The sequence below is a fragment of the Glossina fuscipes genome, unplaced genomic scaffold, assembly GCF_014805625.2.
Source record: "Glossina fuscipes isolate IAEA_lab_2018 unplaced genomic scaffold, Yale_Gfus_2 114, whole genome shotgun sequence".
Taxonomy (NCBI): Eukaryota; Metazoa; Arthropoda; class Insecta; order Diptera; family Glossinidae; genus Glossina; species Glossina fuscipes.
In genome coordinates, this window is record NW_023998457.1 from 1,610,837 (window position 1) to 1,635,326 (window position 24,490).

The window sequence follows — 24,490 nt, forward strand, 5'->3', positions numbered from 1 at the left end:
TATTTTTTATTCACTTCTTGGTTCAATATATAGCTTCCGTCTTTACTTTAAAAGTTCTTTATTATAGTTTTATTTATGGATAATTAAATTGAAATTTTTTTACAGCGCAATTGAGCGATTAAAATAAGTGCTTAATTATAACAATGCAAAATTTTGTTTAAAGATCCGAAAAATGTACTGTTCACTCGTTTAGGGATTCATGTTGTTTAATTAAGTTTTTCTTTTGGTATAAATCAAAAATTATTACATAATTATATAATAAACACGATAATATAATCATGCAAATGTTCCGATTTTGAATAATGATATGTTCAAATGGATTGGATGCCATAAGTTTACATACTTCTGAAATTTCCAAACTTTATTTATATTTATTTATATATATATATATTATGTTTGTATACTTCATATTTATATTGCAGGCATATTTACATATCTCAAAATTATATTAAACTTATAATAAATAATAATAATACATTACAGTAGATAATCCTGTATATATACTAAAAAGTACACTGAATCGAACATCGTTATGAGTTAAGAGGAGAAAAAAAAAAAAAAACAAAAACAAAAAAGAAAATGCAAATCAAAAATATTTAGAATCTGAATGGCCGCCTCCCAAAAAAAAAAAAAAAATGAAAAAAATTAAATGAAAATAGACAGACAGACAGACAGACCTTCCTAATCACCTTTCTTATTTTTCGGATTAGATCGCTTATAAGCGACGTTAAATTTTGTGATCGTAATTGTACGTAATTGCAATATAACGGTATATAATTTAACAGCGGGTCCAAGTTTCATACCCAACGTTTCTGTGAGGTCATCTTGTTGCAAAAGTAATAGCGCTTTACCATCAATGTCTTGTTGAACGAAAATTTCTGCGTAATCGGGACAATTTAATACAACATCAATAAATGTGGAAGTTTCTTTGGTAGACCATAAGAGAGGATTACGTTGTATATTGCTAGCATCAAAGTTAAGATTACGTTGCCATAGATCGTAGTTTTGTTTCAATCGTGGTCCATAATCGCAAAGAAATTCTTTCGTTATTTGTAGAACAGTATCTAAATTTTCATTATCTTTAGCGTTCGCCGATTTAATTGATTTAAGGGGCATATCTTCATCGGTCTCGGTGGTTAAAGGCAAACTTGAAAAATCGGTACGGGATAAGGGAATCCTATCTGGCTGCAACAATGCATGATGGGGCTTAATATTGTCCAATACCTGAAGGCGATCTAAAATTTGTTGATCACTTAAATGACTAAAGCTCTGAGAATTGATCGGCTTGTTATTTTTATCCTCGACATATAAGGAACGTACAACATTTTCTTGGGTTAAACGTGTAGGTTTTTCGACTAAAACACGCCAATTTTCTGGCGCATACGGGCAATAATCACGATCGGCATGAACACTCATAGTTGGTTTTTTAGCATTACCTATACCCCGGCAGCCAACGGTAGGACATGGCATTTTTTGTTCGCCCATTTTATAACGTGGTGGCGGCTCTAAATCATGTCCGGTAGCATCGCACCAACCGATTGGATGCAAATCGGGACTATCATCTTCTAGCCAAAAGCAATAATCGCTACTCCAACAATCTAAATGCAATTTAACACGATATCCTTTATGGGCAATAACAGTTGCAGGTCGAATTAATGATGAATTACGTGGATCGACTACTTCCAATTTCATATTAGGACGAAAATTAATTGGTTCACGCGGTGCAAAAAGCTCTTCATTGGCAGCGACACCACGACCCTGTTTCCGTATATAATCGTTCCATTTGAATGACGTATTTTCACATTCAGGCGGCACAAGCAATTGTTGACGTCCTTCGTGCCAGCCGCAAGGATGTATATAAGGTGAATTAATATCGACAATAATATCATAACAATCATCCCAACCATCGAAATGGATGCGTATACGATCATCAAGTACATCAGCTATAGTAGCCACACAAAGTTTACCGGTATCATTAAGATCCTCGGCTTCCAAATGCATTCCAATCTAAAAAAAATTAAAAAAAAATTTTTTTTTTTTAATAATCTCTATGTAGTATATATAATAACGTTTTGATTAAGATTATAAGATCTGTCCTTACTTTTTTAAAAAAACATTGGAGGGATGTCATAAAAAGCATATATATATATATATATATATATATTTGAAAGGCGTTAAATTCGCTGATCATTTACTCATACCTTTTGGACAAAAATTATTAGGTGTTTGCAAAAATTTTGATCAGCGACTTTTACAATTAAAAATGATAAAGAGATGGGAAAGACCTGCGTACAAAATGGTTCAATTCGATGGTTTAAACCTTCCTCTACATAAATTGATTCTTTCAGCGCACGCTGAGGTTATTCAGGGAGCGTTCAAAAGTCTTCTTCTTTCAAATTCATTGCCATGGTTGTTGATTTGAAGGAATCTGCTGCTGAGCACGTTCTGAGGTTTATGGTGATGCTTCCCTAACATATCGTAATTGTTGGTTTTGGGTTTAACGGTTTAAAAATGTCCATACGAGTTGACTAGAAATGCCTTTGTTTGTCCACTTGTTGAAAGAGTTGTGCAGGATAAATTGTTGCAGCTCGAATGCAAAGTTCTGCCGCAACCAGCGTACTCACCAGACATAGCGCCTCCTGATTGTCATTTGTGCAGATCGACGCAGCATGGCTTGACTGGCACACGGGGACAGCATAGTTGAAGAAGTACGCAAATGAGTCGGTGGTTGAATCGCTGCCATGGTATCGCCATGTCGCCAAAAATATTGCAAAATATTGTGGAAAATGATGGAAACTATTTTGATTAACATATGTTGCATCAATATTTCAAAATAAATGCCAAAAAGTGATCAAAATTTTCGCAAACATCTCATAATGTATTGCCAAAGTCATTTAAAATTTGATGAAAACGTTGGCTGTAAACGTTACCAACAGCAAAATACTGTAACTCGTGATGGCAGATGCTTTTTGCATTACTATCTAAAAATTGGACATAAAATAAATGTCCCAGATATAAGAAAATAGCTCGGTGTGTTAAAGTAGTACACTATTTAGTGGGGCTATATAATTAACCCATGTAATGCCTTTGTGAAGGATATGCTTTATGAACGTAGCATAAGATTTACAAAAAACAAAAAAAAAACTTACCTTAAACGGATTTCTCGGCGTTAGAGCAGACGAATTCAAGTGGGTAAATAATAGTCTGGGAGCCGGCGTTCCTCTTTCCTTATTTAAATAAGCAGACCAATTAAATTTATTGGCACTAATGCCCTTGGGTGGCTGGAGGATACGATTCGTTTTTGCGCACCATCCCGGTGGAAAAATATCCATTGAGTCAGCATTCACCCAAAAATCATACATGCTATCGTACCCATCGAAACTTAGCTTCAAACGATAGCCATTAATTTCAATTACGGTGCAAACACAAAATAGAGAGCAATTATCGGGATCGATGGCCTCCAATTTCATGCCAACTTTGAAATTATTCGGTCCCGTAGGAAATGGATTAAGGAATAACGAAATTGGTGCTGCACTCGACTCAGGATTACCGGGCAAATAGCTGCACCAGCGGAATCTTGGTCCTGGCTGTTTTTTCACCATCCTTAATGATAACACTTCCATTTTACGTGCCCGTTTACGTAGAATGCTTGTTCTTTCGTCACGATGCCGCTTACGAATATCACGTTTTAGACAAGTAAGTGAACAAAATTCTATAAAATGAAAAAACGCTTGTCAGCATAATTTTAAATTTGACAAGAAAAAAAAAAAACAAATTAAACAAAGAAATACACAAACCTGGCGCCAAAAAATCTATAGCCGGACCATGACAATTGCATCGCCTGCATAGATACAATAAAGGCGAAGGATCTTTAGGATTGCTACGAGTACATTCACGTTCAATAAGAGGTTTTTCATATGCCGTTTGAATGCGTACACGTGGTGGACATTTTTCATATAATTGAACTAAATTGAATTCATTTAATTGAAATTTATATGTGGTGCCGCGAGCTGTTCCAACGCGGTCCCGCCAATTTAGCATATTGAAACTGGAGCATATATCCAACATAGATGGGTAACCGTTTGTTTCATTAAGATCTGTTACTTCAACTTTTGGTTCATTTAATGCTTCCTTTAAGAAAGATTCGGATTTTTTTAAAGATTTTTTCAAGCTACCGTACGAGTCATTTAAATTTTCCGAAGAATTATTTGAGATGGATGAAGGAGAACTAATTAAAATTTGCTCCTCACAAGTTAAAGATTTTTTATTCCCGTTTGTCGCACCGCCTCTAGGGCAATTATTAGCATCATTGTTGTTATTATTATTATTATCATCATCATCATCATCATCGTCATCATCATCATCAATCTCGATTTCTTCAATTTTTTTTTCTTCGGTAGGAACAATCGTAACATCGTCTCCATCAGAATCGCTATCATATTTCGATGACTTCTGTTCCATTTTTGTATCGTAATTTTTTTCCAAAGAGAAAATTGGTTCACTTTTTATAGATTTAAGTGTATGATGTTCTTCATTCGTTAGCCATTTAGTAGTTGTTTCCGGGTTGGATGACGAGTTTAATGATTTACTTCTCATTACGTGCTGCAACTGTAAGTCATTTTTAGGCAATGTCGATGCCGATGCTAATGATTCATTTTTCTTGATATCTTCATTTTCTTCTTCTTCTTCTACTACGAATTTTAAAGAATCATCTTCTTCGAAAAATGCCCCCATTTGCAACTTTTGTGACTTTTCAGGATTTCCGGGCATCCTTGCGTTTATTTTGGAAATATCCAAAGGTTTCAATACATGCAATTTATCGTAATCAGTTACTGGACCAGAGCGACGTCTCTCGACGGAAACTATACTATTGCCATTATTAGATGATTTCAATAAAGCATTCCACGATTGTGATCTTTGGTGACGTGGACTGATTTGTTCAGTATCGATTTCTAATGATGATTTTTTTGAATTCATTTTCAATAAAGATTCTTGTTTTTCAACAGATACTCCTGCATATTTACCCGATTTTAATAACGAAGGATTGGCTGGTGTTACAATTAATTTATCAAATGGCTTTAATAACGAGTTATCCTCGATGACTCCATTGTGGGTATTAAGCGATTTTAATAAAGATTTTTTAGTTTTTATATCGCAGCTTTCCGTAATTTCCATAATCATCGGGTCCCCAGATTCTATCTCCTTACAATCATCATCATCATCATCATCATCACCAAGACTCGCTGTACTAAATGACTTTAATGTGATTTCATTTTGTAGCTTGGATGGGGCATTGACTACTTTCAATAACGGACGATTATTGGAATTATCTTCTATATCGTTAATCCGTTTAATTAGAGACACTTCAGCACTAACATTTGCGACCTTAACTTCATTGTTTCGTTTTAATAAAGAATTCGGCTGCTCAATGCTGCCTACTTCGTTATTTGTCGTTGCCTTCGTATTCTGTAATAAACTAATTTTTTCTATTTTCTGGCCATGTAATGGTGATGACGATGATGATGATTCCGTGCTTCCTTTATTACTGCCCAATGTAGTAAATATTTGATTAGAACTTTCGCCATCAATTTGTTCCTTTTTATTAGCAATAAGAGGTTTCTGCAGTTTATGCTGTTGTTGCTGTTGTAGCTGCTGCAGCTCTTGTGGTTGTTGTGATGTTATCATTATTTTATTTTTAACAACGGGTTTGGATTTATCTATTATAAACTTTTGTTGCTGTTGTTGCTGTTTTGCTTGTAATAAAGAAGCCTTTAATAACGTTGTTCGGGGAGTTACCACTTTTGCTATTGACGGTGCCACCAATGTTTCATCATTAGAGTTCAAATCGCTTCCAATTTGTTTTAAGACATCTATCGTTACGTTCTTTCGCTGTTTTGGTATCAATTGTTGTTGTTGTTGTTGCTGTTGCTTTTGATGATGGTTACGTATTAAAATTGGTGTTTGTCCTAGAAATTAAAAAAAAATTTTGTTTTCCAATCGATTCTTTAACATTAAATTAATATGAATAACAGTTTTTCTTAAGCAAAATTTTTATAAGCCGCATCACTTTATGCTTAAATAATTTAAATTGAAGCAGATCATTACATGTCCAGATAAAATATAAATAATTAAGGTTACCAGATGAGCTTAGAATTAAAGCATTATTTTACGGGACGCTCGCTATCGTTAATGTGTATTTTTTCTTTTTATTTATCACGATTTGCTTTAACATTGAAAGTAAGAAATTAAATAATAGAAATATCTAAAGCCAAGTCTATAATACGTGGGTTTAATCTGATTCTATAACTTAAAGTAATAATTTGAAATGTATTTGATTAAAAATATCTCGCGAAAAGTTTTTTAAAACATATACATGATCATAAGCAGAATCATACTATCCGCCAATTAATTTTTAAACGCAGAGTTGTCTGCCTTAAGTGACACACAGCATTTATGTTACATTCTTTTTGCCCGAACTAGTTACTAAATTCGAAAAATTTATTTTCAAATTCTCGAGATAAAACAGTTTGCCTACAATATAATATATAAGCCAAAAAGGAATAGGTGATGAGCAAGAAAATTAAATTTTCTTACTCATTAACTAAAACGCCTCCCTAACCCGACAAACTTTCAATATATTTCCGATAAATATGTGAATAATTTATATATTTCCCTTTGAAATCTTCATAAATTCGTCAAAATTTTATTTACAAAACCCAATTTCATTTCAATTTATCTACTCTTACTACTATACTTCCTACAGCCATAAGTAAGTCGATAAAATTAAACATAGATTGAGTCACTTGGATTTGATTGAGTCACAAAATTTGTTATTAAATCTTTTATTAAAATTAAGCACCGCAACGTATTCTTCTCTTTACTTAGCAGTTTTAATTGTTCCTCATTTCTTCCTGTTGCTTTGCATAATTGATCGATCACATTTAGTTTACACCTCACGTTATATGAGTCTTTTTTCTTTTACGCTTCTTTTTTCTAATTTTAGAATAAAAATTTTAAAGATTTATAGTGATTCAAATGAATCGTAAAAAAGAGCAAACGAATATAGGCTACAAAGAGTGTAGGTAAATCGGTGATTCCCCCGCTTGTCTTGAGTGGCGTACCATCTTTTTCGGAATAAACGACATATATCAAAATTCTATGTAAAAAGGTGTTTCTTATAGTCCGAAGAATACAGTAATTACCAAAATTTATTACTAGATATTAGAATTTTTGACTCATAGGATTTAACTTATTCAACTGAAATCTGACTTTAGTGATTTATTCAAATTAGAGAATCAGAGATTGCGTACAATTACCAAAAATTTTGCATATAAAAAGGAGGGGCTGGAGATTTTTCTAATATATTCAAGATCGTATCGGCTATATAATTACAATATCCCCTGACAAACAACATTACAAGCACATATGATACCCTACCGAAATGCCAAGTGAATGGAAGAAGGCAGATGATGGAGTAGCTATTATGAAATTCAATTAAAGTTCTTTTATTAACATTTTTGTATCGTTTCCTTATGAAAATGCCGTTAAAAACTTGATGAAAATAGTGTAAAAACAAAACTTTACACCATATACGTAACATATGTTAGTTGTGTAAAGAAGGAAATAAATCTTTGCTCCGTGTTGCAAACAATCATTACAATATATGAATAGAATCATTCTTTTATTCGATCGAAAGCGCATGCTCGGCTTCTGCTTGCTTTAATAATTTGCAATAAATTCTTACATCTGGTCACCTCATTGTGAAAGTCATTCAAATATATATAAATTCATCCACAAAAAAAAAAAAAATTTATTTTCGTCAGATAAATGAACACAAGATTTTTTACTTATAAACTTGATTTACTCTATTTTATTAAAAGCAAGATCAATTAAATTACTTCATGCTAAGCAAGCCTTTTTCCTCTCTTTGTTTATTTTATTGTTTTTAATTGATGGGGATATACTATGAAATACGCAATTATTAATGGGAGAAAAAAATGCTTTTATTTAAAACGTTTTCCAAGAATGCTTCAATTTCTTACCAACAATTTTTATTACATTATTTTAAAAAAGGATTCAATTAAAAAAAAAAAAAAAAAAGAATTGTAAATTAAAAATTGCGGCACAAAGCATATAACAAATTTTTTCGCACATGCAAAGAAACTTTACCAAAAAAAAAAAGAAAAAATTTTTTTGCTGTTTAAAATGAATTAAAAGCAAAAAAAAAGAAAAAGACTAAAGAAAAATAAGGTGAATACAATTTAAATGGAAAAACTTACCCAAGTTTGGTACGACATTCGCATGTGTCAATAAAACATTAACCGTAGGACTTGCTGCTATAACCGAATTTAGATTTGCATTGTTGGGAGCACTCAGTACTTGATAGGTTATGTTATTAGATTGATTTGTTGCCATTATTACTGGTTTCGAAGTTGTGGTAACCAAAGGTATGGAAGCGTTAGTTATAGTAGGTATATTTCCAGTATTTGTTATATTTGATTTCTGTTGTTGCTGGTGTTGTTGCTGTTGCAAACTTGGTAAAATTGATTGATTAAATGAATTGGTATTTGTTACCAATACAGGCACAAAGTTTGATATGAATTTTGAATTTGTTACACTAGACGGTGAATTCGAAGTGTTTATAAATCCTGCATTTAATAAAGATGATGATGATGATTGATTTCTTACGATTTGTTTAGTATCGAATGAAGTTAACACTTTAGCATTCGATGTTGATGATGATTTCAATATCGGTGTTGATGGTGTAGCCGCCGACGTTGTAATGTAATAACGCGTTTGTTGTTTTTGTTTTGGTTGAACATTTAAGTTGCTCATTTTTCCAAATATTACACTAATTTCTTGTCACAATATCAAAATTTTATTAAAAAGCAACACTTAAGTTTTTACTCGTATATCAGTGAGTGGATTTTTATATAATATTCTTTTCTTTTTTTCTTAGGGCTGTATTTCAAAGTTGAGCAGTCAGCTCCTTTTGCCCAAATTATATACGATGTTTGATTGAATGTGAATGTATGTTGCGAACAATGCAAAAAGCGTACACAAATAACGACACTCTGGGGCTAAAATATTCAAAGAAAACTTTTCAAGTTTCTTTAATACATTAGAAATATGCAAAAAGGAATTTTCGATTGAAATAAATTCATTTTATTAATTTATGCAATTAAATATATACATATTGTATAAATTGTAAATCTTAATCTCACTTTTTATATTTAATTTATTTTTGTTTTATATGAACAGTGCTGCTATTTAAGTAGCATTACCAGATGAGTAAGAAAAGTTACAACTAACAGAGATCGTATGTCATTAGATAAAACTATACGCTTATTAGATTAGCAGAAAAAAAATTTGTCTTTCTCTTATCATTTATTTTAAAAAACTAAATTTTCATAAAAAGTAAAACTTTAATGTGCTTATGTTTGCTGTAACAAGAACACGCTTTCATGAAATAACCAAAAATCATTTCGGTTATTTCAAATATTGCACATTTTCTGATAAGAGTTACCATACTAACCATATGGTGAGTATGACGTTGATGATTATCATTGAATTTATGCTCAAGAATACAAAATAGTGTATCATAAATATTTCTGTGATCTTTTGACATACAAGGAAATGCTAACCGGAGGAAAATTTATGAAATGAAATATTATTCCGTGGTCATTAAAGTTGGTATCGATAAAATGTAATTATGAAAAGCAAAATGCCTAGAAAATATTGTTTGGCGAACGTTAAAGTTATGTTCGATCTCTTGGTTTGAGTTTTCCTGAGTCAACCTCTATCAAGATTGACCGTTCGATCGATCAAGAACCACCTTCAAGATTGAAATTTTTATAAAGACAATTTGGAAAAGATTTACTTTTGCTTATGTAGTCTTGTTCGCAAGCGGCAAGTCAGTCAAGTTTGGTGAGTTTTCGGCATGTGCTCGTTTTTATGTGCCTTCATAGAAAAGTGGAAGAGATAAGAATTGAATACACAATTTTTTTTCTTTTCCAAATATTGAAAAACGCGAGAACGCGAGACTTTAAGGGAAATCATTCTAATATATCTTCTTTCGATTTCAATACTCGCACTATGTATGTATGTAAGTGTATGTATGTATGTATGTAATGTTGCCGCATTTTGTTGACGCATGTGCTAGCAGAAGAACAATTGAGGAATGTGTTAGTCGGAACTTCATTGCACAATTATCTCCAAACGCAATATAACATTGAATTGCGAGTTTTTAGCAAAGACATTTGCATAATGATATATTTTCGATGCGTTTGTTTAATGCAAAGAGGAAGGAATTTGACATTTAAAAATATAAGGAACATATCTTGGCCGTCTAACGATTTCGTTTGTTTATCAGGCCGTTCTCATATAGTGCATTAACATTTTCTATAAGAAAATTTTCGCCCTGGTGTTTGTTTCAACATGAAGTTGATGATAGAAATGATCCGAGGTTTTTTTCAGATTTTATTATAATTTGCCTGAAATTCTTAGTTATTGCTAAAAGAGATCATTTTCGCAAATGATTTATGATTTAAGAATTTCAACGGTAAACGCAAAGCGGACATTGCCAATTTCATGCTCAATGCATATTTTAATTGTTGTAAACCAATGTGTGTTTCCTTAGTTGGGATAATATATCTAAACTTTAAACTTTAAAAGCATTTTTTTCACTTCTTTTTTGAAAAAACTGATCTGTCCAATCTCTTTTACTTTCCATTTCTGAATTTATAAACAAATCTATAATTGTCATAATTTATTCGTGATTTAAGCTAAGCAAATGAAGTCTATTTCATACCTTTTTAAAAAACAATTATTATAGTACATTATTTAGCCAATAGAGGAAGGTGGATCAATTAGATCGATTTGTTTCTTGGAATTTATTTATTTTTTTTTTGATTAAATTTTATGAGATCTCTTCATCAAACAATCGAAGTATACTGTTTGTCACATGATTAAAAGAAAAACGGCAAAATTTTTGCCAAAGTGTATCCTAGCGAGTCCTTTGTCCGCCCCCATCTCTGTGATTTTATGAAGTAGTAATAGAATTTGATTCTGCGCGCAGGTTCTCAGAATAATGGGATCAAATCATGAAATTAATTTTTATTTCAAATAAATTTAACAGCAATATCTTGGTAAAGATATTTGGACTTAAAGCGAATGTTTTATTTATATTTCTTCTATATTATTTGTTTATATACTTAACTTTCTGCCATTCATTTGCTTGAGTAAATATTGACTTTTATTAATAAATTTTTAATGTCACTTACCTTCTTTTCAATTTTAATAATAATTTAATTAATATTAATTGCTTGTAAACGATATATTTAATAATTAATTTTATTAAACTTTATATTTTAATCAAAATTGTATGTGCACCAGAAAAACTCACAGTTGATCGAGTTGGTGTATAAAATAAAATTAGTTAGAGATGTTTTTTTTATCACACCAATGGCAACATATTTGCATTTATCGGTTTTTTGATAGAAGTTTGAAAAAATCTAAGAACGAAAGATTTTATTTTCGCTTAAATACAAAATGATTTATAAAATAAAATTTTTGGTAGTTTCTATTATACTCCGCTTAAAGGTATTGCGACAAAAATCGTAAAAAAATCTAGATCTATTATAATGCAAATGACTGGTTAGCACATCAGAAAATGTGGGGGCGAATGCTCGGGCTACTCTGTTTTACATTCTTTACTATAAAAATGAAATATGTACATCAAGACATAATTTTTTTTTCATGCTATCTATTCCAAAAACAGAACTCGATGAAATTTAAAGAAAGTAGTAGAAAATATTTTAAATCTTTGCTTATAAAGCTGCAAACACTGAATGGTTTTTCCTACCCGATATGAATGTGAAGAAAACGAAGAAGAAGACATATCAGCTGTAAACTGAAAAGGACGTGTCAAAGCTTCCATTGCAAAAATACGATATCATTATTAATGAAAGTGGTGAAAAATAAGAGAAACAAAACGCTATGTCGTCCTTAGATTTGCTCCTTTTGAATGTGGACACCTTATTTGAACAGCATAGCGTGACGGAAATCGAAATGGTGCATAAAAGAATTGAAGAAGTTATTGAGAACAAGAAAGAGGAATTACGCACCATGGTTGGGTGAGTGTGTGGCAATTTCATATTTAAAATTGTAATACATTTTTTTCCTTTTCTTAAATAAAAGCGAACGTTACCGAGACTTGTTAAAAGCTGCTGACACTATTACTGCCATGAAAGAATCTACTAAAGAATTAATTACCCAAGTCGAAAGCATTAGTGGTTACTGTAAAAATCTGAATGATCAACAATTAGTTGGATTTAAAACAGAAACCGATAAGAGTATAAATTTAAATAAGCGTATTGTTAAATTACAGGACAATTATTTCAGCACCATGGTTCAGATTAATCTTTTGACATGTTTGCCTGAAATTATTTGGTCGCATTTAGATCAAGAACAATATTATGCCGCTACTGAACTTTTTATATTTAGCCGTCACATAAGCACCGGTCTACAGTTGGATTCGAATGATTTAATGCGGAAGTTACCGATTGCGAAGAAACAATGGGAAATTCTAAAACCTTTTCAAAAAACTATAAAACAACAAGTATTGTTCGCTCTGGAAAGGGAAACTTTAACAATTGATGTCTTGGTCGATTGCTTAATAGCGTTATTGTTATTAGATCATACTACTTTAGAGAACGCCTTCAAATGTTTCTTAAAGTTACGTACATCAACAGTTTTGCATTGTTTATCAAATGATAATAATGGCAGGGCTAAAGACCGTATTTTGACTACTTTAAAAGTGCTTAACGATAGTTTGGAATTGATACATCAGTGTTTCTTTGGTAAGTTTTTTTAAATGCAAACATTAGCAAACATTAAGAGGGTGCATTTTACGTGAAAGAAATAATTAGCTCCTTAAGAACAATAAGTTTTAAAAATATTAATATGCAAATCATATTCAACAGACGAGTCCAACTTGTAACGATGTCATTATGTTCGTGTTTCTATCTCTCGTTTGTGTGTCACAGAAACGCATGAAAAATCAAAAAAAAAAAAAATCTCGTGAAGTTTGATATTATATTTATTAAGGTAAGATTCAGCGTTTATCTATTTTACTTGCTTCCCAAGCTTGTTTGTTAACTGGTTTCGTGAAGTATATATATGTTTTTGATTAACGTCAGATTCAAAGTCCATCCATTTCTTTAAGGCAGCCCATGGGTATTTTATTATTAGCATCATGAACATAGCCCTTCAATTTATATGTTTGCTCACTTGTCTCTTAAAAAATTTTATAAAAGTTTTCATTATGATAGACGCGATGTGAATTATTCGGTCTCTCAACCTGTCTGTTAAAAGATTTCGCGAGAGATTTCCGTTATACAAAATCATTGTAGTCTCAATTTGATTGAATTGCACGCTCCTAATGTTTGATAATTTAACGTAATGCTTAAGTAATGCCTTAGATTGTGAATGTAAAGTCGAATATGTTTCTACACTTATGTACTTGCGTTGCAGAGAATGGTGCAATTTTTGTTAAGCTGAACGAATATACAAACGTGAATGCTCTTCCTACCATAAATCGCGTAAATTGTCTGGACGTGCATTTCGATAATGCCTTACCCGATATAATATTGAATTTTAAAGGTAAATTTGATACAACTACACTTTCCAAGGACAGCATAAATTTAGCTTTAGAAAAGTGGCTAAAGGATATTCAGGACTTAGTTGAAAATCAATTAAAGCAATTATTTGATTTGATTGCTAATATGCAAATCATACAAGAGATAAAAACTGATGCCAATAATATACGAAAACCAGGAATTTTACGATCGTTTAGTAATCAATTTAATCATTTGGAAGCCCTGGATTTTTATGAATTGCATTATGTACCTTTAATCAATCAACGTATACGGAACATAATTAATGATAATTCATCGAATGCTATTAATGAAATGCAAGCGTTTATAAAGAACTTACTTGAAATAGAAGAAGAAGAAGAACTGAATAGTAATAAGAAGCAGAAAGAATACATTTGGCAAGAGAATGCTACTGATTTACCCAATAGTTTAGCTCAAGTTTTAAATGGCGATCTTAAAACAAATAATCTTTTAATGAAATCAAAAGGTTATGATACGCGAATAATTAACGTATGTCACGAGTTGGATGAAAAACTTGCTGGAATAATAAATGAAATGAATATTCTATTAAAAGAATCGTCAACAAAAGTCGAAGATAAAATTCTTTTAGTTGATTTTTTAAGTGCAACCGCTCAAGAACATTTAAATCATTTTATAAATCAACTCGGGAATCTTCAGCGATCCTTGAAAGGACGATCTGCTTTACTTTTTCTGGCACATTGTTGTTGTGCTTTATTGGAGCTTTGCCCACATTTAAAAATCTGTTTATGTCAAAAAAGTTCTTGGCGTCAATTATTGCGTGCATCGACATCTTCTGTCGTTACTGAACGTTGGCGACAGATTTGTAGTGCCCTGGAGGAACAAATTTACCACATTTGGCTACGTATCATTGAGGATGTATTAGAAGAGTTTGACTGTAAGCGTCTAATGCCTCAAACCATAACTAACGATGTCATCTTAAAGGATTTTACAGTAAGTGAATAACTTAAATTGCATTCAAGTAAAAGTGAACCCTTAATAGAGGCTGCCTATGGACATTAATATCGATTTAAAGTTCTTTGAAAAACCGAACATATGTTGGCCTTGCACTTTTAAAAAACATCGCTAATTTGCATTAAGGGGGAAAGTCACCGTAAATTTTTCTTTTTTTATCTCAAAGATATTTTTTTCTGGATATTCCGAGGCTTGCTTAAAATGCTCTTCAAAAACTGCCTGTCTGGCGAAGTTATTATCTACGGCTATCTTACAGTCTAACATCTTACCCGTTGATTTAATTTTTTTTTTCTTCTTTAATATATCATAGTCACCTGAGACTGTGAAACTCAGAGTATTTCTGCCACGCAATTAAAATTGAGTTTTTTCTCTCCGTTTTCTCTGTCATTTCTGGAAATAAGGAAGAATACTTGAAGATGAGAGGGTAATTTTCTCGTCCGGCGATTGCATACTAATGTGAAAAGAAGTAATAATAATAAATATTTTCCACAATTCTTTACAAAAAATCTATGCAAGTTTACATACATGAAAATTTTAAAATATGTTGGTAATTATGGCCTGGTGAATTACTCAACCAGGTATGGGAAACATTTATGCGAAGTTTTATTTACATCTACACAAGAGATTATATATTAGAATATTTTCTCTGCTTTAAAAAGTACATATTTCATTTATTCTTTATAAACGATTTTATCAATTAATCACGGACGGACAGATTAACCTGAGTCGGATCGTGTATTGATCTAAAATTCAAATATTAGGCAGAGTTTTAAGATCATAAATGTTATCTCAACAAGCAGACAAAGGACACACTGATTAGGTGTGTGCATAGTTCATCGCCACCCAGAGGTGGCCCAAGTTTGGTATAGTTAGTTTTTTTATGTTAATTCAGTATTTTGATATAATTTTCATCATGAAGCAATAAAAATCGTATGAACTTTAGTTTTCCTTATATGAGAAGGAGTTCAAAAATTGCCCTAGCCGGTTCAAAGTTTTCATATTAATTTAGAATGACGAATTTCGAGAAATTTTGAAAGTTGCAATTTTTTTCCATATAAAGAGTTTTCAGAATAGAACTATATATGGAGAATTATCGAAAAAGTGGAGCGATCCGAACGTTGAGTCAAAGCACATGTGCCAAATTTCATCAAAATATTTTAAAATTTGCGCTCTGTGACTTGAACACAAATTACATGGACAGATATTAGGCAGTCAGATGGACAGACAGGCTTAGATCATATCAGATTATGATTTTGAATCGATCGGTATAATAAAAGTTGCGCCTATATTAAGCCTAACTTAGTTTGCTCTGTACAGTAGGTGCTGTAGGATATAACGAAAGCCATGAACATATGATATTAAATATGTTATTAATGTTAAAAATATTTTTTTCATAGCACTGGGAATCGATCACTTTGGAACAAGGAGATTATCATTCGGATCATTTACCACAAACTTCAGTTATTGTTCCCATTCAGCCGAGCCTATGTTTGCAAACGTACTTTTATACGTTCATTTTGAAAATTACTGAGGTGATACCTCAAACATTACCAAGCAAGGTTCTGCAAATTCTCAATGAAAAGTTATTGCAACAGTTGATCGACTATTATCATTCCTTATTAAATGATCAGTTAACGCAGAAGGTGGCTCAGCAGATTTATTTTGATTTGAAATTTTTACAACATTCCTTCGAGCTCTCAAACGAACAAAAAGAACAATTTGAGGTCTTACAAAATTCCTGCAAAAAGCTAATAGATCCTTTCGATTTTGAATTGCTTTTTACTCATAACCTAAATAACGTGAAAAAGGCTGTGAACCGATTTTCTTGTCTTTTGGGTGTTTTAACTTCTTTAAACGTGCAATCAGTGCATGTGGATGCAACACATGCGACAAATATGACACAAGATAAAGATCCAAATATTCTAAATTTATGTTCAAGTAGTTCGACAATGCTTTGGTTTCCACTACTACCAATTGTTACCAACAGTAATGCTAACAACAATAACACAAATATTGCTGCACCGGTTCAAGAACATAAAAAAACTTCCTATGATACGGATAAGGTAATATTTTGTGCTCTTCAATATTTTTTTTTAATATAATTTTTTTCGGTCTTATTATTTTTATATATTTTTAGTCTGTCACGCCCACACATAAATCGAATACTGCCGCACGTAAAAATGACAGTAAATCGAAATCAGGAGCTGTATCTTTCTTTGGTGCTATGTCACAAGATTGGTTCCGATAGTGAATTATTACGTATGTTGCATGGAGCGCGTATATATATATATATATGATTTCTGAAAATCTTTAGCTCTATACCTATGAAGGCTAGATGAAATCTTTCAAAATTTTTCCATTGTCATATACTATGTTTCCTGTTGCCTATCTGCATAAATCCGTAAGAGAATTTTACTAAATTCAATAGATTTGACCTTCATAATGATTATGAATGAATGTCCAATTAGAGTCGTTAACAATTTTGATATCGATTAACGTTAAGGAAGAAGTCATTTCAGCAGATTAGAAATTTTTTCGAGAAGAATATATCTTGCAATTGGATTGGCCTAAAAAGTAACTCCTAATCTTTATAATCACAAAATTATAGGGAAAATGAAATAAAGCTTTATTTTAGCCGAGTTCGATTAAAAATGATCCATAGAATGTGAGGAAGCACTTTGAACATCAACAGGCATGTTTACTTACTCTACCACTTACATGCTAATGTCTACTTGAGAGAGTAACTTACGGAAAGCTATATTCGTATTTATGTAAAGCTATAAAGCGAAGTCATGCGGCGTTGTATTACAATTTTGAGTGAAGATCACAAAAATAGAGTTTTGAATGCAATGCTTAACTAGAGTTATATATAGGTTAGTTAATTTTTATTTACATTTGAACAGCAACTCGTTTAAAGTTCGGAGCGGGTAAGGAAGTCTGCTTCTTTACAACCATAAGCCTCAGAACCTGTTCGGCAGTAGATTTCTTCGATCAAACAACAAAAGTAATGAATTTGGAAGAAGAAGAATTACGAGTACTCTATGATTAACGTGGGCGTACGTTGTGTAAATGAATCATATTAAATGGAAAATTGTTATTTTGTGTAGAGGAAGGTCAACACCATCGAATTCGATCGTTATATATAATGGGTTTTCCCATTTATTTATAATTTTCACCTGTAGAATTCGCTGATCAAAATTTTTGCAAACACGTAATAAAGGTAGTTGTTCCGAAGTTCAACGTATACCAAAAATTTTGGCGCAAACTTCAATCTTTATTTACAATATGTCCTGACTTTTGTTCAAGCAGGAATATAACTTTCGGAATTATGCTTATAAGCAATAGGTAAAGAACGATATGGAAATTATATCTGAATTTTTGTTATGCTAAATTATTACAGATTGATCTTTGATAAGGTAAAAATTCTATTTCCTTTTTCCAATTTTGCAACTGATGGTAGTCTAAACAAAATAAAAAGAAATATTATTTTGAAAGTGATTTCAATATTTTGTTGAGGGAAATGAAATAACTGCAATAAGAAGACATTATGATAAAATTGAATTTTTTTTTATAATTTTCATTAAATAAAGTACACCATTTCAAACATTAATATTCAATTCCTAAAAAATTTTTTTTTTGGGTTGTTGAGTGGAGCCAATCTCATAAAATGCCCAAATGCCTTTGACAACCTAGGAAAACGATTCTGATTTGATTGAAGCAAATGTAAAGGGTAATAATATTCATAGAAATTGTATGGCATATATGTAAGTATAAAAAAAGAAAAAAAATAATTTTTGAAATATATTGACAAATAGCAGCACTGGAGAATCAATTAATTGGTTATTATACCCACCACTATAAGATGGGGGTATACTCGTCTTGCGTTTTTCCATAATATATGTAAACGCCCAAAAGAAAGCTTCAGGGATCCTATAAACTCTATATATATTCTTGATCAGCGTGAAATCCGAAGTTTATTCAGCCATGCCCGCACGCCCGTCCGTGTTGTTGGCACTCTTCTGGTCGCAAAAATGGAAATATCGACTTCAAATTTACTGGAAACATAAGAAATTCTTGCATGCAGATTGGTATTGAAAATGGGCCCAATTGGTCGGAGCAGAAGCGCGCAGTGGAACGTAAACTGAAAGCAAATCAATTTTTTTTTGAAACAAAATTTTTGGATATTTGCTTGTTACTCGGAAATTATTTATGTTAGAATGGTGAAATTTTCTAAAAATGGAACCAATCGGCCATGCCCACACAAAGTTACGAATAATTAAATTTTATTTATCCGCCTGAGTAGCCGAAGGCGAGGAATCTCGACTAGCAAGTCAATGGTCGTGGGTTCGAATCTCAAGTGCGGTAGAGTTTTTCATAAAAGCCGATAGCCTTAGATGCTAGTGCTTTTAAGAGTTTAGTCTTAGAATTTATTTCTCTGGCGAAATTAATAATAATAATAGTAATAATAATAAATTTTATTTGTTTCACTTTATTGAGGTTATTATGCTTATTTTTTATAAGGCAAACAAGAACGAATGTTAAAAGCTATTTTGTGCACTCGTCAAATGAAGATATATTGTCCGCATAAAAATGGGTTAATTTTAAAATGGATATCCTAGATACCGCGATTAATTTTTTGTTAATAATACCAGCGATATGAGTATCAAATAAAAGGGCTTGGAGAGCAGAGTGCGAAAAGCATAGTGGCAGGTATGCGAGATTCGGCCCCCGCCGAATATAACTTTCTTACTTGCTTTTTTTTTGTATTTGAATATTTTTTAAAAATATTTTTACACGTTTCCCTACATGAAACAAAGTATTGGAAAAGTTTGAAACTAATTTCTATCAGCAGCTACTATGTGTATTCGAATTGCTTAGTGAAACTCCAAAAAATTATCTTGTCAACAGGCTCTAAAGGAAAGTCTCTTGCCATTTATTAATTATCTGAAATTCCATCACCAAGAAGACAAGAAATCACTTTATCAACACCTTATAATTTCTTAAAAGTTTTTAAAAATTTTGGATCTTATTATAGTTAATAAGAATCGATTAAGTTTTATGAATACCTCGGGTGATAAGTATATCAAAGAAAAAGATGTGCCATGCGAGAAACCGCATGTAATCCTAGTACGCTGCCGCAGTGACTCACTGACTGCTAACAGTACTTTCATGACCCGGTTATTATCCAAGTCCAGTTATATAACAGGAAAATCGGAAGAGTTCACATTGCAAGCAGAATGCTCTTTAAAACGCCAATGACACTCCCCAGATATGGAATTAATTGTGGCCATTGCCGTGAGCCCCCTTTAATCTTGAAGACCTTTTTGGACATTGTTGCAAGTTTTCAAGCGCTTTCCTCGTTAAGGGTTAGCAAATCTACGAAGTTGGTTATTGTGACCTTGAAAGCTTCTTTTGTATTCCTTTTTAAATAAAGCAATATCGCAGAAAAGATACAAGTACTTTCTGGATTTAACATAGTTATCCTTCAACGGTCTACTAGATGGATAACATCCAGTACCAAAAAAACATTTTGATCGACACTAGCCTTGACAATCATTGCAGTGACATTGCTGGCCCTACTGTCGGCTAAGCTTTCTTCTTACCGCCCACAGACGATCTTGTATGCGGGTGCATTTTTTTGATTGCATTAACATTTTTTTTCTGTCGTAAAACCTCTTTCCATTTCACTTTACGAGAGGTACTAGCTAATGCCGCTTCTCCTCCGAAGTGGTTCCCGTCATATCGGCTACGACTAGTACCTCAGATCGTCTGGGAGGGAGGCGAATCTGTTTTGACATTCTTAGTGTGTTTAGAGCAATAGAATTCAATCCCAATCACTTACGATCACTTATTATACCCAACATGCCAAGCTCACGTTAAGGTTCTTTGGATTTCCTTCCATATTGGAAAAGGGTAATAAGTGGGCGGATGAGGTTGCCAGGCAAGGCGCCTATCAGTTTCTTGTATCTGAGCCGCCCTGTTTTCCTCAGGCGACGACGTCCAGCCGACCGTACAGGCTCATCAGAGTTGCTATTAATTTCGATCATTGGGATCATTCGGAGGTGTTTCTGCTCTCAATTAGCTCTTCCGATAATTGCCACCTTTACCGTAGGTGAATATATTTTCTTAGCCTACCTTAGCGTAAATAAAACTTTAATCAATACTAAACATTATTATGAACTTGCCCAACATGTATCTTCTAATGCTTCATTTTCTGTCCGCCATTTTCGATCTAAAGCTCCTTTGACGAGAATTAACGATTATCTTTGAGAAGGTGTTTGACTATTCAAGAGCAGACATGGTCCCCGAGAATTCACTTTGCTCTTCGACCACGTGAGGCCCTTGATACCTAGATTATACTTAACTTATTACTTTTATTTCTCGAATTATACACTGTACATATGTGTCAATTGTAGCCTTTTTATATCCATTACCGAAGGATAAGGGGTATATTCATTTTGTCAAAACGTTTCTAATGTCCGCAAGCAAGTGTAAGAGACCCAAAAAATTATATATATTCTTGATCAGCATGAAATTCTAAATCGATTTAAACATGTCTGTGCGTCCGTCCGCCTGTGTGATGTCTGTTGTAGACATTTTCTTGGCAAAAATGAAGCCATCGATTTCAAATACAGCAGAAACAAGGTGTTGACCAAGGACAAAAGCACACGTCTATAGCGCTACGTAAACTGAGGACACCTGTGCTTTTCAAAAAGATTAAAAAGTGAGTTTTTGGCTCATTACTTATAAATTATAGCAGATAAACGTATAAAAATTTGAAGGTTTTTTTCATGGATGATGCTGTAGCACCTACAGTATCCAGTGAATTAAAATTTAATTTTTTTTTCAATAGTTTTATAAGACGCGGAAACAAGTTTCAAAAATTCCATAAACTATATAAATGCTTTTTCATTTCATTTTTCATTTGGAAGGCATCTAAAAATGCCCAACTGGTCGTCTGTCCATCTGTCTGTCTGCGAAATCCTGTAGTATTTATGGTAAACATTCCCTCGTTAGCGTGAACGAAGATATCGCCTAAAAATTTGCAAAAAAAATTTACAAGTGACTTTTCCATGGACATGCCTACATATATTGTTATAGGATTTATAAGAATTCAGTTAATATTACCCTTCTTTTAGGTATTAATCAACATTAACTTCGTTAAGCGAGCCTGTAAAGCACTACATAGAGATCGGTACATCAAGTGAAACCAAGTAAAACATATAAATAATGACTTCTTTTCTTATTTGTTTTTATAGAAATAGAAAAACAAATTAGTTTAGTAATCTCTTATAAAATAAAATTAATATTAATAATTATTAATATATACAAGCGAAATAAATAAATCAGGTTCACGTCCAAATTCACTCGGGAAAAAATAACTTTTCTTCACTTTTTGCCGCCTTTTTTACCACCGCCTCCACCGCCGCTAGGTTTCTGCTCTTGACCCTTCTTGACATCCTTTCCTTTATCACCACCAGCGGGTGCAGCTTTATTTTTGCCGCCACTTTTATCAACGGCACTAGCAACAGCAGCTCCGCCTCCACCTTTTTTCTGCAAAGATTGCAAAATATTTTCATATCTGTTTCGTCTTCAATATCGTTAAAAATTTTAAGTTTATTATTATTGTCAATAATATATATCGTACAAAGAAATCATCCTCTTATTTTAAGCTATTTATATTCACACATACAGTCGTATTTTTTTTTTTTAACGTAGCACTATCCAGAAATAAGTTTTGAAAAATAGATTAAGTACATTAGGTGGTTGCAAGAGTTTTGATCAGCGAGGTAAAAATGATAAAGAAATGGGAAATACCAGCGTACACAATGGTTCAATTCGATGATTATGACCTTCCTATACAAAATATAACACTTTCCCATTTAACATTATTGATTTATTCAGAGTACGCCAACACTAATCATGGAGCGCCAAAAATTCTTCTTCTTCCAAATGCAAGAAATCTACAGCCGAACCCCACCAAGCACGTGTCTATGTGCGAAGACTATGATGCTGCTGCTCCATCATATCTGAGTTGTCGGTTTTGGGTTCAACGGTTTAAAAGGGGCGATACGAATGGATTGAAGTTGAGAGTTGTCCTGGAGAAATTGTTGCAGCTCGAAAGTAAAGTCCTGCCGCAACCAGCTTACTCACCAGACATGGCGTCTCCTGATTACCACTTGTTCAGATCGGTCCAGAATGGCTTGGCTGGTATGTAAGTCTGCAAATTTGAAGAAATGCGAAAATGGTTTTGTGGGTGGATCGCTACCAAACCAATATAAGTTCTGAAAAATTGATCAACATTTTTGCAAACACCTAATACGTTTACTTTCAATTTGAGAAAATGATGCGTAAGCAAACTAGATGTCTAGATAGGTGGTATGTCGGTTTAAGTTAACGTTGGACGTTAGTTTAGATTAGCTAAGCTCGTAATGGATGTCGACCACATTTGGAAATGAAAATATTAATGGAAAAATATGTCCTTCGCTGATGTTTTTGTTGGCTTTCCATGAGCAATGATACTTTCAAGAATTTTAAGGGATTTTCAACCCAATCAATTATTCAATCAAATGATTTTTGAGAAAATCTAAGGAGGAATTGCTATCGAAACTGTTCTATAATGCAAACAAAAGAACTGATCGACAGACTGAAAGCTGATAGGCTGAAGGCAGCAATATATCAATAACCGGTATCTATAACATTATAGAGTAAAAAATACTTTCTCATACGTTACTTCACTTATTTATATATAGAATTTTTGCGTTAAAAATTTTATTATTGAGGAGATACTCTGCAGCGTCCAAAGCCGGTGACAACCGATATCTTGAAAATCTAATAATACAGTTTGTCAAGGAAATGGAAAAGCGACGATTTGCAAAATTTACTTTAATCCTCACAAATGCTAGGATTTTTCACCCATTCATCACTTTAATTATTTGGTGAGATATATTGCAGCAATACATTTTCGAGGATTCGGTTCTGATCTCATCACAATCCCTCCCACCGGCAACGGCCGGTTGTGGCGGAATACCGTGAATTAATTTTGAATCACTAAAATTTTTTTTCACTTTTATTACTACGGGCTTATCTATCCCGGATCTATTGAGAGCCTTTTTATGCTCTTTTTGTTGTCTTTGGATTTTCATTTCTTCTTATGATTTATATAAGAAGGTAATGAATGCAAACGTAAAGATTTTTATATATAAAGCAAAAAAAAAACATACTCCACCGCCTGCATTCGAACCTCCACCGCCTCCCCCTCCTCCACCACCACCACCTTTATTTTTACCCATTTTCTAAAAGTTATTATAACACAAGCAAGACAAGTACTTTGATTGCAACGATTCTCTACTAATTATCAGTATGCTAGGAAAAACGCGAAAATGTCAAAGAAAGATGGAAGAAAACAAGTATAAGAGAAGATACAGGAAAGTATAGTTGTCTCAAAGCGAATTTCGTATACCTATCACAAAAATAGCCTAAAAATATTTCTTAATGTATGCGGAATGATTATAAGAATTCAAAGCGAATTTTGTGATCATTAAATTAATGGGAGAAATGTTGTGCTTAGTCATTCCTCTCTATAGGATTCTCGTGTGAATATTGTAAAACTGTACAAACAGAGTGTTTGACCTAATGTCTCTTTAGTTTGTTATGTGCATCAGCAGTCTTTCTATTAGGGATTGCGTTCACGAAAGATGAAAATTTTGTCCCGCTACTACCACAGGGAAATGGCACAGTGTGTACTTACCCTTAGTATTGCCTGTTAAAATATTTAGGCCAGTACGTGGACATGTCTGGCGGGATAACTTACCCAATTACCCAGAGCGTATTAGTTCTTT

General features: G+C 32.7%; 3 protein-coding genes across 3 annotated transcripts; 1 reads left to right on the forward strand and 2 right to left on the reverse strand.

The window, feature by feature from the left end:
- Window positions 1-107: 107 nt before the first annotated feature.
- Window positions 108-9,102, reverse strand: LOC119639961 (uncharacterized protein DDB_G0284459). The gene is made up of 4 exons (XM_038037709.1): window positions 8,280-9,102; window positions 3,798-5,966; window positions 3,150-3,712; window positions 108-2,007 (listed from the first exon to the last, which is right to left on the reverse strand). The coding sequence occupies exons 1-4, from the start codon at window positions 8,833-8,835 to the stop codon at window positions 682-684; spliced, it is 4,614 nt and encodes a 1,537-aa protein (XP_037893637.1). The 5' UTR covers window positions 8,836-9,102; the 3' UTR covers window positions 108-681.
- Window positions 9,103-11,903: 2,801 nt separating this feature from the next.
- LOC119639966 (conserved oligomeric Golgi complex subunit 1) lies at window positions 11,904-18,248 on the forward strand. The gene is made up of 5 exons (XM_038037716.1): window positions 11,904-12,134; window positions 12,199-12,860; window positions 13,534-14,627; window positions 16,046-16,711; window positions 16,786-18,248. Exons 1-5 carry the CDS (start codon window positions 11,998-12,000, stop codon window positions 16,894-16,896), a joined length of 2,670 nt encoding a protein of 889 aa, XP_037893644.1. The 5' UTR covers window positions 11,904-11,997; the 3' UTR covers window positions 16,897-18,248.
- Window positions 18,249-21,828: 3,580 nt separating this feature from the next.
- On the reverse strand, window positions 21,829-24,005 carry LOC119639962 (glycine-rich cell wall structural protein 1.0). Its single transcript, XM_038037710.1, has 2 exons — window positions 23,873-24,005; window positions 21,829-22,202 (listed from the first exon to the last, which is right to left on the reverse strand). Exons 1-2 carry the CDS (start codon window positions 23,939-23,941, stop codon window positions 22,038-22,040), a joined length of 234 nt encoding a protein of 77 aa, XP_037893638.1. The 5' UTR covers window positions 23,942-24,005; the 3' UTR covers window positions 21,829-22,037.
- Between the last annotated feature and the right edge of the window lie 485 nt (window positions 24,006-24,490).

Coding starts and splice junctions, on each gene's coding strand:
- LOC119639961 (XM_038037709.1), bottom strand. CDS start 8,835: ATGAGCAACTTAAATGTTCAACCAAAACAAAAACAACAAACGCGTTAT. Junction 5,967..8,279: donor GAATGTCGTACCAAACTTGG/GTAAGTTTTTCC, acceptor TTTAATTTCTAG/GACAAACACCAATTTTAATA. Junction 3,713..3,797: donor TATAGATTTTTTGGCGCCAG/GTTTGTGTATTT, acceptor TTCATTTTATAG/AATTTTGTTCACTTACTTGT.
- LOC119639966 (XM_038037716.1), top strand. CDS start 11,998: ATGTCGTCCTTAGATTTGCTCCTTTTGAATGTGGACACCTTATTTGAA. Junction 12,135..12,198: donor GAATTACGCACCATGGTTGG/GTGAGTGTGTGG, acceptor CTTAAATAAAAG/CGAACGTTACCGAGACTTGT. Junction 16,712..16,785: donor CTTCCTATGATACGGATAAG/GTAATATTTTGT, acceptor ATATATTTTTAG/TCTGTCACGCCCACACATAA.
- LOC119639962 (XM_038037710.1), bottom strand. CDS start 23,941: ATGGGTAAAAATAAAGGTGGTGGTGGTGGAGGAGGGGGAGGCGGTGGA. Junction 22,203..23,872: donor GTTCGAATGCAGGCGGTGGA/GTATGTTTTTTT, acceptor CAATCTTTGCAG/AAAAAAGGTGGAGGCGGAGC.